The sequence below is a fragment of the Zalophus californianus genome, chromosome X (genome assembly GCF_009762305.2).
Source record: "Zalophus californianus isolate mZalCal1 chromosome X, mZalCal1.pri.v2, whole genome shotgun sequence".
Taxonomy (NCBI): domain Eukaryota; kingdom Metazoa; phylum Chordata; class Mammalia; order Carnivora; family Otariidae; genus Zalophus; species Zalophus californianus.
The window spans coordinates 5,620,414-5,636,016 of NC_045612.1; the positions used below are offsets into that span (position 1 = coordinate 5,620,414).

Here is a 15,603-nt window from a genome sequence, read left to right on the forward strand (position 1 = left end):
AAGAGACTTCTGTTTCTGGCTCAGGGGGCTGCCCCCAAATGAGAATGCCTTTGCTTAACCCACTGATGAGTTGACATCATTAATGCAACCCAGCTTTACTTACTGCAGCATATCTCAAAGTAGATTCTGAGATTCCACAGACAAAAGCCTTCTAGGTCAAATGAGCCTGGGAAGCACTGCAGTAAACTACATATCGCCCTCTAGAGATGCATGATGTACATTAGAATATTCAGGGTTCAAAGTCGACTTAGAAGAAAACTTTTGTAACCCCCCATTTCCCATATGTATTTGACTTTTCTTCACCATACACCCTCATCCATGTACATATGCCTGTCTTGTCTCCTGAACAGCACCTATTAACACCCTTCAGGACACTCTTCATGGACCACACTTTGGGAAAAGCTAACTTAGCCCATCCAATTAGCTGAAGGAAGAGAGAATCGTGACCTTGAAGCTAAACCGTAAAAAAAAAAAAAAAAAAAAAATGAACATGGAGGCACAACACTCAAATCCCTAGAATAATGATTCTTGACCTTTCCCACATCTTGGTCCACATAGGAAAGGACTAGAATAGTGTGGTTTGCAGTCAGGAGACCCCGGGGCTCCTGGACCCTGCCACCCCAAGCTTTACAAGGATCAGTATATCTGCATTTCTGTCATCTGTGCCCCTAAGAAGTTGCAGGGAAATTCTGCTCTAGACAAACTACCGCAAAACCAGCCTCATTCAATTCTTTTCATGTTTGGAGAGTGCGCAAACTGTGGAGGTGATACCCAACTTCTCTGGACGTCGGAGTATCTGTACGTGGTATCGCCATGTTTCTCCCGTCTCTGTGAGACTGGCTATAGTTTTCTTGAGGTGGGAGGAAGCAGGTAGAGCAAAGGGGTGATTGAACATCAAACTGCTAAATCCAGGAACAGAACCAGATACTCTGAGGAATCCGACTGGGCATGTTTACATCTAAGCACCTGGAACTTTTTCCCATCTTTATTGAGATATAATTGACATATAATGTTGTGTAAGTGAAGGTGTACAACAACATGATGATTTGATAGACTATATTGCAAACTGGATACTACAACAAGCTCAGTTAACACATCCATCACCTCACATAGTTACAATTTATGTGTGTGGTGAGAACTTTTAAGATCTAATCTTTTAGCAGCTCAGGTATACAATACGGCATTATTTACCACAGTCGCCGTGCTATGCATTAGGTCCCCAGAACTTATTCATCTTCTAAGTGGAAGTTTGTACCCTTTGACCACCTTCACCCATTTCCCCATGCCCCTTCCCCTGACAAGTACCAATCTACTCTGTTTCTATGAGTTTGGGTTTTATTAGATTTCAAATATACAAGTGAGCTCACACGGTATTTGACTTTGTCTGTCTTATTTCACTTAGTATAATCACCTCAAGGTTCATCCATGTTGTCGCAAACGGCAGAAATTCCTTCTGTTTTTTTTGTGGCTGAATAATATTCCATCTTATATCACATTTTCTTTACTCATCTTGGCTGTTCCCATGCCTTGGCTCTCGTGAATAATGCTGCAATGAACACGGGGGTACAGCTATGTCTTTGAGATGGTGATTTCACTTCCTTCACATATATTCCTAGAAGTGGGATTGCTGGATCATACGGTAGTTCCATTTTTAACTTTTGGGGGGGACTCCGTACTGTTTTTCATAGTGGTCACACTGATGTACACTCCCAACAACAGCACACAAGGGTTCCCTTTTCGCCACACCTTTGTTATCTGTTTTTTTTTTTTTTTTTTTATAAGAGAACACTATGGTCTTTTATCTGTTTTTTTTTTTTTTTTTTTTTTTTAATAAGAGAACACTATGAATGGTTCTCATCGTGCTATTTGCACAGGAATCTTGGTTACTCAGAACTTCTAGGTGCTTTGCTCCGGTTAGTGAATCGCTGGTGGCTGAGTCATGGAAGAAGGATTAGATTATACCTGGCATTGTTTCTTGTCAAGCGTATTCACTCTCTCCTAATTCCTCAAAAATCATTCTCCCTACATTTGATAGTTCTGTTAACCAAATCAGTTTGATTAACCAGAGCACTTCTTTCCCCAGGCCTGTCAAATATCAAAAGCAGAAATACAACTTTATTTTTTTTTTCAAACATGGAGATTTTGTTTTTATCGTTCATTGGCTGCATTATTCTTGTTTGGGGGAATCTGAGGTATATTTATGATTTTTTGCAGCAGTAAAAATTATTTTAAAAATCAGATTTCAGAAGGTTTCACAATATACTTTCACCTGAAAGACAAATCCAATTCGACATGAGGTTTCATTACAAGGAAACTGTTACATGTGATGACACTGGTTATTGAAAATTGAAATGAAGTGAGGGGAAGCTCACACCAACATGTATGAGATTCTGCTTTCTTTGAATGACACAAAGAACTCAATATATCTAATCATCTCTGTTATGTGCACTGGGGAACTGAGCTCCTGTAATATTGCACAGGGTTCCTTCTTGATTGCTGGAAACCCAAGTACTAAGCTAGACGCCGCTGACATCAGTACTTAAAAAGCTTTGTGTGCCTGTTGGATCATGGGAATCGTTTTACTTTCCCTCTCTTGGTTAAAGTAAATAATAGTACTAATCTGGGCACGAAACTCATAAAAGAAGGGTGCCAACCAGTCAGCACAGACCAGCCGTTTGGCTTTTACTCTCAGTGCCTGAATGATTTCGAACTCGGTGGTAGGCATTAGGCACATCATCTCTGATCAAGTTTTCTTGTGCTCTGATGAGTGGCCTAAGCACTGAGACTTTTAACAGGAGCACAACAGGGGGAATCGTCTCTCTCCTGCCTACTTAGGTTTTGCCCAAGAAACCAGAGGACTACTGCCTCTCAGGGGATGAGCATCCCCTCTGCTCTGTTTCCCTCTCTTGTGCATTAAACGATTCTTTCTGGCTTCCCCCACCCAACTCTTCTGCCTTCATGAATCAAATCCGCTTTCAAGGACCTTTCCTCCAGCCTTCAGAGTCATGTCACTCCAGGGTACCAGAGTCCCCCAATGTGCGGCTTCTCTATCAGTTTCCTCCTTCCTTTCTTCTGTCCTAGAGGCTCAATGTATTCCATCTATACTATTCTCAATTTCCACTTGGGGGAGGAGTTCGAGAGCTGGGGTACATTTCTGAATTGGGGTCTTCTGGTTAGTTGTGCTGCACTGTGCCATCAAGATAACTCTGGATTCCTTTTACAGTTAACAAAGTCAACAAGTGGGAAATGACTGATAGATGCACCATGCCTACAAAGGTAGCATGACAGCTTCAATACACAGTACCACCCTCCTCTGTCCATAGTTCTGCCCTGTCGTCCACCCAGGATCTTTGAGGACTTAAATCATTACACAAAATGGTTTTCTGGTAAGCATCTGAAGTAAAAACTACAGGGAGTCCGGCCACGACTAATAAAACGTTTCATAAGCATGTTAAAAGCTACAACTTGATTACTGACCTGTTAGCCAGTAAGTCCCCAACACAATTCAAAGTCAATTTCCCTATGTCCAGTTATTCTACCCGGCCTGAAGGATTGCTACTGAACGTGCTGCCTGGAGGAATGGAAAGATTGGGAACCGGAACAGTGCGTGCCCCTGGCACCAGAAAATTCTGTCCCGTAGAAAGTCTCCTCCAGAGGTGATTTTCCAATAAAATCGGCCTCGATTATTGCAAGCACAAGAGCAATCCCAGAGGAAGGAGATCAGGCAATTCAATTCTAGGAAATGCCGTATGAGGCAAAATTTACCTTGTAGCGGTGTTATTTCCTAAAACCTGGTCTTGTGTTTTTGGTTTCTTTCATACATATCGATATAAAGTGAGGGAAACTGTTTCAATGCCATCACTGAGATGTGACCAAAGAACGTAATGACAGTACTTACATATTCATGAAATTAACATGAAACGAAGGAAAGCTTGTTTACTTTTACCCCTTCTCAGAGTTACTGCCTACACTCTCGTGGCTTGAAATGTCTGTTAATCTGTGTGTCAAGCCTGGCTGAAGGACCAGCGGAGCCAACCAACTCCTGGGATGATCGGTCCGTGGGGAAAGTTACCAAAAGCTTCTTCACGCTGTGCCAGTGAAGCATGGTGGGAAGGAGGAAGGGGAGATGGGTGGAGCATGGTGGGAAGGGGAGATCAGGGGCTTCTCAGGCTCCCAGCTCTGAGGAAGAGGGCAAGTGCAGGTGTTTTGGCACTGGCTGCTGTATGTCCCATCCTGCTAATTTCTGAGCATCAGGATGGCCTTCCAAAAATAGGAAATAGCACGTGTTGTCAGCTGTTAGTTTAATAACCTTTCTGTTTTCTTGTCCCATAGTGACAAAAATGTGCCTTCTGTCATTCTTGAAAATGCTTAATGACATCTAATGCAGTCGCCCGTGCATAACCCCAACCCATAGGAAGGCCGACATCTTTACCCCTGTGCCCTACCTTCAAAAGCAAGAGTGGGAAGATACCCTGAGTAGGAAGGTGGGTATAGACCAGAGGAAGGAATCATCCATTATCTGTGCAGTAAAATTCTAGTGCTATAAAGAGCGTAAACTGAACTTTAAAATGCCTCAGAGTTAAACCAATATGGAATACAGAATATTTTAAAAGAAAGCTTGGTTCCTTTCCAGGAAAAGTTAGTAACTCGTGTGAGGGCTAATAAGGAGTTCAGTAATTGTCCAAAGGGCAGTGCAAAATCAGGCCTGCTCTAAGACTAAACTCATACTGAACTCAGATGGCTGAACTTCAGAGCTCCCTGCCCCGGCCCCCGATGCCTACCATTAGACAAATATTGAGCTATCCCAGTCTCTCTGGGATGTGTCCAATTTGTTTACCTGTTCATTCATTCAGGAGAACATGTATTTGGGGTCTCAGTGCACCCCGTGTAACCGAAATTCCCGGTCAGACATCAGAAACAGAAAGAGGACCACGATACATACAACTTCAAAAAGCCCTGCTTCTGCTTCTGCTCTGCTCTCAGGCAGTGTTCACGAGCCATGCTCCGGGATTTCTGTCCCTGAGCTGAGGTCTTGAAGAGGTCTTCTTCTTCAAGCGCCCAGTGGTTGTGGCTGGGCAGGTGGGGTAGCTATGGTGAGCCCGCATGCAGCGGGACACCCAAACGCACACTGAGAACGGTACCTTATTCAGTTAGTACTCTATGCCAGGTACTGTTTGAGGTGCTAGGGTTACAGTAGTGAATACGAAGTTCTCGCTCATATGGACTTCACATTCTTATGGGAAGTGACCCTCGAAAACAGAGAGAGATGACAGCTAGAGAGATGGATCTGATAGACAGATACAGTATGATAATTGCTAAAGTGGAAAAGAAAAAGAAGGCTAGAGGGGATGCTGAGGGTACATGTGGGAGGAGTTGCTATTTTGCATGGGGTGGTTGTCCAGTGCTGTCGTTCTTTGCAACAAAGCCTTGAAAATTCCTCTTGGAGGGCGCCTGGGTGGCTCAGTCGTTAAGCATCTGCCTTTGGCTCAGGTCATGATCCCAGGGTCCTGGGATCGAGTCCCACATCGGGCTCCCTGCTCGGCGGGAGGCCTGCTTCTCCCTCTCCCACTCCCCCTGCTTGTGTTCCTGCTCTCGCTCTCTCTCTCTCTCTCTCTCTGTCAAATAAATAAATAAAATCTTAAAAAAATAAAAAATAAAAAATAAAATTCCTCTTGGAGGCATTCATTATCCACAAGAGAAAATCACGATTGTTTTGAACCAATAGCCATGGTTCATTTCCTTGACTGACCACTTTTTCAACACCCATGGCTCTGCGTCACCATCTTGGATGAGTTTTGCAAAGTTAAAGCCACATTCAAAGATTTAGCACCCATCGCTAAGCACCAGTGGAAGAAGCTCACATGCGTGTGACGGCATTCTGCACGTTGATCTCTCAACGTGATCTCTCAACGTTGATCTCTCAAGGCTTTGCACAACAGTGTCCTTCCGCCACCGTAGGGGGGCCCTCATTGGGGTGGATTTAAAAACACATAGCATTTTTCTAGTTGCTTCATATATGTAAACGGATGTTTCTATAGTGCTAGGAAATAGCAGGGTCTCCGTGTTTCCTTTAAACATCCTCCCCTACGATCTTGTTTCAATCACGTCAAAACCATTTTTGGAAATAGGTGGGGTTTAATCTATATCTGAGCAGTGTACGTCCATACGTGTAGACAGTGCATACTGTCTACACCTGCACCTATCGTTAAAGCAGGTTTGTGAGCGGCTCTAATTTGCTTAGTAAACTCTTGCATCAGGGTGGGAGGCGAGTGAAACTTCCACTTAGCCAGTGTGGATAGTAATTTACATCTCTAGTGAGTGGGAGAGAGATGAATAAGGTGTGTCTAGTGGAGGTGCTATTAGCAGATTCCTGGCAACTCACACTGAAGGGTCTGACGATGCATAGGCAGGGAGTAGGAAGGAGCCCCCTGCCTGCCCTGGGCTTCCATGGAGGTATATAATCATACCCTCCCTGAAGCTGCTAAAAAATAAGCAAAAAGCCACAAGGCTTTTCTGAAATGTTTTCCCCAACCATGTGGAACGCACATGTGGGAATATGGTCTTGGGAGAAGGAAAACAGTCAAACATTAGCAGGTGATGAGGACAGGGAGACAGAAGAAAAGATTTCAGAACTTCTAGAGTTATGGCTGCTCTGCCTGCCCATCACCACCGATTCCATCTTAGATTTAAATTACTATGGATCATGAGGGCATATTGAGGCTCAGAGTATATAAACATGTGTGTGTATAAAAAACTGGGTTATAATGACATGTAATCTACCCCCATATGCTGTAAATTCTACAAATGGAAGCACTTCCCTGTGGGAGAATGGTTTACCTTTTTTTTTTCCTTCTTTTTTTAATGTTGGCTTTCTAGACAACTGCTGTTGGCTTCGGCAAAAGCTTTAATAAAGCAGAAACTCTTTACTTCCTGTTTCAGTTCCTGGCCAAAGGGAGTCATTTCCGTAGTTCTCTGTTCTCCCTCCCACAACTAGTAGTCAACTAAGTAATAACTTATGACCCCAGGCTCTTGACTATGAACATATTTTTCGGGTGATGGAGGGCTGATTTACTGTTCGAAGCCCCATGCATAGTTATCGTGGGGGCATGCCTCATTTCCCTAGAAATCAAAATAGCCCTACTGTGCTTACGTCTGTGGCTGATAAAAATACATTCAGAAAGAATTTTTATGTCTATGCAATGAACTCAGAAAATGAAGCTAGAATAATAGTGTTATGTGTCATGCCTAAAATACTAGATGTTTGAATAATGTGAAAGGAACCGTATGAAAGCAAAATGTTTAAAAATGTAAGAAACAATCAAGGGTGGATAAAGCCACAAGGGAACTGCCGGATACTCAGAGGAACCCTATGTGAGCTGAGATTTACATAAAAGTCCACCGAGAAGGATTAGACAGATCTCATCAGGAAGGATTTGATATGTCTATTTCTCTGCAAACAGTTTTAAAAGGGTGGTTTATAATCCCTCCCTAACTCTAACCTTTACCTTTCTAGAACAAAAGAATCCTTTCGAGCATTTTATTAATTCCGTCTACGCTGTACTGCTCTCCTCTTAATGTCAAAAGTGGGACCTGAATCTTCCACTGAAAAAAAGTGGCCCCTCTCCTTGGCTGCCTCTACCTACCAGACATTGCTCACAACAAAGTCTCTGCTTTCTTCCTGTCAGGCCGTTGGCAAGTGCCGTTTTGCTCTCTTGAATGGCTTCACCTGTACCATTCACCTGGGGACTCCTGCGGAGCGAGGGCGAGCCCGCTCCAAGCAGGTGCTCTTTCCTCTGTCTGTGCCCCACGGGATGCAGCACACGCTTTCCCCTGCATTATTCGCAGAGCCCGTCTATTCTGTAGTGCAATGAGGGGGCCCGTTTCCTTAGGAGAGCATGAGGACCTTCAGGGCGGACCCTGTACCTTACCCATGTCCCCATCAACTGAGCCCAGAACAATTCATGTTTGCCGAAAGAACACATGTGCAAGGCTTGCTTGAATTTCTAGCAGATCAGCTATGTGATGCTGAGTTTTCAACAGCCTTCTGGAAGACTGCTGAGTGGTAATGTTAACATAAAATGTGGGCTGTAACTCCTATGTACTGAAAAATGGGTTGGACCGTGTGAATGGATGAAAGAGTTGTCTGTTCTTGTCTAAGCCGCACATGCTAAGAAGCACAGAGTTAGAAAGTAAGACACTACTTTATGAAGTACTGGATAAAGAAGTATTTTATGAAAAAGTGGCTTCACTTCCTTTAAAGTGGTTTGATCCCACGTTTGCTGGCTGATGTGAGGTCCCTCCGCTTCACCAGTAAATGGGTGCTGGCTACTTCCATTTCATCATGAGAAAAGGCGCTCATGCTCTTAAAAAGATCAGTGATGCTAATGAGACAAGCCAACGTGCTTGGAGCTTTGAAGAAACTCTTCCTTATCGATATAAAGTTACCATAAGTGCAGCTGGCCTAATTGTCCAAGTGCCTGCAAACTTGCTGGTTCGTTACTTCTGAAAACGTTTGATGCCATACCATACTCTAAGAAAACAAACTATTACACAAAGTTAGCTAATATGACTTCAAAAACCAACCACAAGTTTGAAAGTGAACGTGTGTGCCCTAAGAGGTGACGAGAAAGAGGCAGAGGGTCCAAGGTGGAGAGAATTATCTGGCACCTCGGGGTTCTGGGCAGTCTGTTCTCCAGGGCTTGGTTGCCTTGTCTGGGACTGCCTAGACGACGCCACTCCGATTACCAATGAAAAGGGGGATGTCCAGAAATTTGTGCGATGCAGATGTGCTATCCACATCCAGTTATAGCTACTGGACAACATGTTGCTGTCTTTCCTTTGACTACCCTTAAAATGCCCAGAGCTGATTAGAGATGGCTTAGACTTTCGCTGGCAGCGTGGGGAGCACATGGGGCTGGGTGCCTCACTGTCAGGAAATGAGTGGTCATCACAGATCTCACTCCGAGGGACTTAACCCTAAAATGTCATTCCCCTCACTGAGGACTGTCCCTCAGTATAGTCCCAATCCATAAAAATCATTTAGAGTGTGAAACCGTAAAAGAGACACGGGAGATACTTTGTCACTTTGGACTTGGGGGATTTCTCTCTTTTCCACGGTTGACTTTCTAATTCAGCTGCTCATTTCAAATATTCTTGTTAGGGATGGGACGTAAGGTATGAGGCCCTAGGTTTCTCAAACTACCAGGCTCCCATGTGGTCACTGTATTTCCCATGGACCTGAGCATCCAGTTCTGCATTCCATGGAGCACTGTGCCAGGCAAGGCCGTCCTCTCGGCAAACGGGCACTCCAGGGAAAGGATGTGATAGCGCGTGCCAAACTGTGGTGCTGGAGCCTTTTATTCCTAAAGGAGATGATCCTGCAGGACTAGTGTTTGGCAGAACACAGTACAGAATCCACTGGCTTCTCAGTCTGAGAAGACGTGGTGATTCCAGTGATATTCTGCACAGCTTCAAGAGCATCACAAGAGATACAGACTCCGATTGCAAAATTGCTTTTGGTTGTAAGGGGTCATTTAAATGACTCACCCCAATGTTCTGGGAGCCACGCTGATCTTCTATCTAACGTATCTCAAAGAGACTCTAATGATGTGGCTTTTTGGCCCTCACTTCACAAGTACACGAGGCAGAAATGGTGGGAAAAGACATTGTGTGTGTGTGTGTGTGTGTGTGTGTGTGTGTGTGTGTGTGTGCGCGCGCGCGTGCGCATGTATGTGAATAAACGTTTATTATATATGCGATGTTTATAATGTATGTGCTTGTATGCATCTATATAAAATTTGAACATCAAATAATCCCTAAAATAATTACACAACAGGCTTTCAAGCTTCGGCTTTTTTCCAAGAGCTGGAAGCACCATACAAATAATGTAGCTGAGGTCTGTAGTGAGGAAGGAACATTTCCCATTTCATACCAGAGGTTAGTGTTAGATTGAGGACTAGATCCCAGGTCTCTGGACTCTTTATGTTTAATAATAGGGCACTCGACGACAATTCACAGTAACCAGTTAGGGCTCTTCAATGCTATTTGACTCCACCAAGCTCATTGCTTTCGTCTGGATAAGCCCTGAGGTCCCTAAGTCACCATTTCTGAGCCTTGGTTTCCAACCTGACCTTTCTCTGCCTGCCACCTCAGCACCGGTGGCTCGAACCAACAGTCTTTGAAGTCCTGGTGCAAATGTTCCCCCCACCCTTCTCCAAGAGCGCTAACTAGAAGCGCTTTCTGTCCTTAGAGCTTCCCTCGTCCTTTATCTGTTTCCTACTTAACAAACATCTCTCTCTATCTTGTATTTAGTTCTTTACAAACTGATTTTATCTCTCGTACTGGACTCTAAACTCCTCGAGGGTAAGACCTGTGTCAGATTTATTTTTAATTCTCTCAGCCTCTATCACAGTTCCCGGAATGCTGTAGCTTCTCAATAAATATTCATTGGATGAACAAATGAATAATGCACAAACACCATGGTCAGGACAATCTTCGTGGCTATTTGTCATTTTCAATCATGAAACCACCGTATCTGTAAGATGGATTGGTTCCTAAATAAAGCTGTAATTTCCTAAACAGAGTGGATTCTGATCCTGATTTGTGAAAGACAACAACTACGTTGTTTAACGTTGTTAAAGTGTAAAAGCAAGGAAGAATGTTATGCTTGACAACTGTGCTCTCGCTCACTCGCTCTCCCTCTCTCTCCCTCCCTCCCTCCCTCCCTCTCTCTCTTTTGGTAACAGATGTCAACCTCGGTTAGATTCAACTCAACTTATTAGTGCATGGCTTTTAGCCAAAAGCAATTCACATTGCAGAAGTATACTACCACATATGTCTTAATAACAGAAATGTGTTTTTAAAAAAAAAGTATGTGATAAGTCACATATGGTCGAAGAAATCTGTACATCTCTCAGGCCTTGTTGTCACAATGAAAGCTTGAAGATAATTGCTGTAGAACATTAACATACAAGTGAAAGTCTCTCTGACACATTAAAGAGCCACAGTTTGAACATACTAATCAAGCTTTGATACCGGCATGGCTCCAACAGACTGAGAAATACACCAGCATCTCTTGTCCTGATCACTGATCTTAAGAACATTCAATTTTGATTCTTACCCTCAGAGGTAATATTTAATGTTTCAAGGTAAAATCATTAGTGTATCCAGATACATTATGTGCTTACATTCACTAAGCACATATTTAATTTCTCCTTTATATGGAGTGTAATTAATGTGTACCACAGTCTCCCTATGGTGATGAAAGTGGCTTACAACCATGAAGGTATTAAAAGTAAATTGAACAAGTGGCTGAGAAATAGGGAAGAGGAGGACGCCCGCGTGGCTCAGTTGGTTGAGCGACTGCCTTCGGCTCAGGTCACGATCTTGGAGTCCCGGGATCGAGTCCCACATCGGGCTCCCTGCTCAGCGGGGGGGTCTGCTTCTCCCTCGGACCCTCCCCCCTCTCATGCTCTCTCTCTCTCTCAAATAAATAAATAAATAAAATCTTTAAAAAAAAAAGAAATAGGGAAGAGGAAGCAAACCTTTAGAGAGGAGAACAGGCAAACTAAACGGATATTGTGACTCATTTACTATCGGAAACTATTACAAACTTTACTAATGGAAAGTTTGCTCAGCCTGAGTTAGATCCTGGGAAGTAACAGAATTTTAGAACGTGCCTATGTCTTTTGCAAGCTATCCATCCACACAACTTGGAAGACTAGCAGTAAGGCTCTGGCTCTGTACTCACTGGTTTCCGAGGCATCGTTGCCCTGTCAATGGCTCTCATATCCATAATGACTTCAAAGATAGTAAATTTGGAGTGGTCTCTTTGCTCTGAATGAGAACTGTGTGGTACATCGGCCCCAGAAAGTCCAGAACACAGGAAAAGGGCTCAGCCAATGCTTCCTCAATGTTTTAAAGGACAAGGGTGTGTGTGTGTGTGTGTGTGTGTGTGTGTGTGTGTGTGTGTGTGTGTGTGTGATAGTTTAACCCTTACAGTCAGGGAAAAGTGCACCTTTGTGCCTTTTTCTACCTGACCAGCTAGAGCATGGGTCGGCAAAGGTTTTCTGTGACGGGCCAGATAGTAAATAGTTTCCATTTTGTGGTTTGTACAATCTCTGTCGCAACTAATCTCTGCCACCATGGCACAAAAGGAGCCATAGATAATATGGAAACAAATCAGTGTCGCTGTGTGCCAATAGAGCTTTTTTTATAGACACTGAAATTTGAATTTCATACAATTTTCACATGTCACAAACGATTCTTTTCATTTCTTTTCCCCAACCGTTTGCCAAACTCTGCACCAGAGGATGACATCCAATCACACATATGATCATCTGCACCAATCTGTGTTCAGGCTTTAGTTGTAAATGCCTCCAGACCTCGACTTTTCCAGCAAGACTATACACACTTTCCATTGTATGCTCAATCAAGTGTTAATTCTGACATACAAGAGCAAGCCGGTACCTGGTCCGAGGCAGGGCAGCGAGAATGAGCCAGAGCAGAGCAACATGGGAGCACTTTACACGTGCCATGACTCAAGGATAGGATAATGGATGACTTGATCAGTTACAACACATGGGCCCCCCTCCGATCTGACACTCTGGTGTGGGGCCACCAGTCTCTCTGGGATGTGTCCAATTTGTTTACCTGTTCATTCATTCAGGAGAACATTTATTTGGGGTCTCAGTGCACCCCGTGTAACCGAAATTCCCGGTCAGACATCAGAAACAGAAAGAGGACCACGATACATACAACCTCAAAAAGCCCTGCTTCTGCTTCTGCTCTGCTCTCAGGCAGTGTTCACGAGCCATGCTCCGGGATTTCTGTCCCTGAGCTGAGGTCTTGAAGAGGTCTTCTTCTTCAAGTGCCCAGTGGTTGTGGCTGGGCAGGTGGGGTAGCTATGGTGAGCCCGCATGCAGCGGGACACCCAAACGCACACTGAGAACGGTACCTTTATTCAGTTAGAAGGCAATTCTAAACATCTACCAGTTGATCGCGACTGAGGCTTACTACGGAGCAGATTTTCAAATCTATTTAAAGGTAAAACGCTCCATATTCTATTACTAATCATTTGGTTCTTCCAGTTTTCCTGTTTTCTCTTTACGATATTCCTTAAAGTGCTAGACATTAGATAGAGTCTGCACTGTGAATTAACGAGAACTCATAAAAAATATAATTATCTGTAGGGTCGAATCCTCACAAGGAGCAGAGAGAAAACTGGTCCCACTTCAGGCCACTAGAGTCTGATTGCACGTAGCCCCGTATACTACCAACGGGCTGTCTTGGGCATGCCAAGATGGAGCCTGAGACTTACTTCCTATCAGGAGGGCTTGAACTTGGAGATGTTTGTCCCACTGGGAGTCTGGGTTTACACTCCTCCAGCCCTTGCCCCATCCCTTGTGACCTGGGACACGCATCTGCACATGGGAGGACTGGAGGGGAGGGTGCAATCGGACTAGGGGAAAGAAGATCACTAATGGCCCACCCAGGGACCAGCAGTCCCGGCCTTGGCCTCATTAGCACCACCCTCTAATCCCGCCTTCAGGGCACAGACAGAAAAGAAATCAGGCTGCAGAGAAGATTTCAACCCCCAAGGTCACAAACCCAAATGACAAGACAAACGTCCTTTCTTAATTTGAAAGTCTCCCTTCTGGAAGAGACAGGATGTCTAGGACGTAGTGTATTTAAAAGAGTGCTGTGCTGCTTGTTTATAATTTAAGAGTGCCCCATAAAACGCCTTGGAAATAGCTCTCTGTTACCTAGAAAAACCTTTGGTTAGATATATTTTTATGAGCTTTTCATTAACAGAGTAGCAAGGCCTTGATGCCAAGGTGCCAAACCTCCCCACGTGGCTGGAAATCACTTGGCACATTTTCAGCCATTTCAGTCTCTGTCATAGGTCCAAGGTTTGCAATTAAAAATATAATCTTTTTAGCATGCGCAAGACCCAAAGGCTTGAAGTACCATGCACTGGATAGGATTATAATAGTATTTGGCAGCTCTTCACGGATGGCACATATTAATTTATGTAAACTGGGCACAACTTGGGGCACTTCCTCATCAGGACCACAGGAAAAAAATCACATCAAAATAAAAGCTAGTCCCCCGCTCAACTGGAGATTTGTGTTTTGTGTTTGGGTGGTTTCCCCCCTTGTTTGTTTTTGTTTTTCGATCGTCATAGAGACGAACTCAAAATTCAAGGTCTCTTTTGCGACACACACACGGAGTCCATTCAAATTAAAATTTCCAACAAATAAAAAAATAACTTACTTCACAGGATTATTCTTAGGTTTTGCCTTTTCAACAGCCTGTAAACAGAAGAAAAAAAAAAGCAATTAGACAACATTAGCAGGCATAATCTTCACAACTAGTTATCAAAACAATAAGCAGTATAAAACGCTCTTCCAAAACATAAGGACCTAACTGAAGCAGGCTGCTTGCGATAAGCAGATTAGAGACACAGAGAGCAATTTTCCTCTCCCAGGGCACATGGTTACCTGTCCAAGTGCAGCTTTCAGACACAGACATTCATTCCTCTCTCTCTCCGCCTTGCCCTCAGATCTTAGCCCCTGGGTGGGCCTGCTTGGGTTGTTATGACAGGGTGAGGAGGCAGGTGCGTGGGGGGTGGGGGAGGAGGGATGATCATGGGCACATCTAGGACTTCTAGATTTGTGGTGAGGACCCGTTTACCCTGTGTGACTCCTGACACCTGGCTGCACCTGCATGGTGAGAGCAAGGCCAAAGTAGCCATTTCTAAAATCATTTTTATTAGCGGACACCACAAAAGGCCAAGGGATGACCGAATGCTCGGATCAATCTCTTCCTGTGGAACCTTTAAGAAAACACACACCAAATCATCGAAATGAGGAAATCTCTGGGCCTCTCGGCCTGTGTCGCCTTAGACATGGAGCCTGGTTCCAGTTTATTGCTGAACCCATTGATCTGTGTACAGTCCATTTATCATTCATGAAAAGAGCTAGTGATCTTCACAGTATATTAGAAGAAACAACTCAGATCATCTGTCAACAGCCCTCTTATTTCTGTTTCCCTCTCCACAGGGATTGCATCTCCTTCGATTCTTCTGGAATTAAAATGTTGCTAAGCAACACAGCTGGGGGCGCTGATGGCAGAATGGCTACAGTCTATCAAACTGTTTAAGCACCTGGAGGGTTTTAGTGATGATTTTTTTCATACTTCTGTAGCATAATTATGTAATCAGAACCAAACTTGTACTCTCCTAGACTTTTGCAGACTATAGAAATAATATTTAAGATGGAGAGTGTCGAAGCAGTGGTTTGGCAATCTCCAGGATCTTCAGACCCTTTTAAAAAGTGTCCATTCGGAGACCTTTATGTTTGTGACTCCTGGAGGCAAGCCACGGCAGCTATTTTTAACACCGGACTTGGCATTCTGGGTGACCGGTGTGGAAGTAAGTACCCCGGACCCTTCTGTGTACGGCAACAGCTCAACGCATTCCGGAGCCATTTTTTAAAAAATAAATGAAACACTTCTCAATTTTAGAGATTAGCGTTGGAAATTCAAGTCCTTCTCTTCTAGTAAATATCGGGTTCTGTTGCTAGGTAAATACCCATTAATATT

General features: G+C 43.9%; 1 protein-coding gene across 2 annotated transcripts in view; it reads right to left on the reverse strand.

Moving 5' to 3' along the window:
- AFF2 (AF4/FMR2 family member 2) overlaps window positions 1-15,603 on the reverse strand; it is a 310,627-nt gene that overhangs the window by 75,789 nt on the left and 219,235 nt on the right. For both annotated transcript variants that reach the window (XM_035725812.1, XM_035725811.1), the window contains one exon: window positions 14,275-14,312. In XM_035725812.1, coding sequence (XP_035581705.1) covers window positions 14,275-14,312 — 38 coding nt within the window. The remainder of the gene's footprint in view (window positions 1-14,274; window positions 14,313-15,603) is intronic.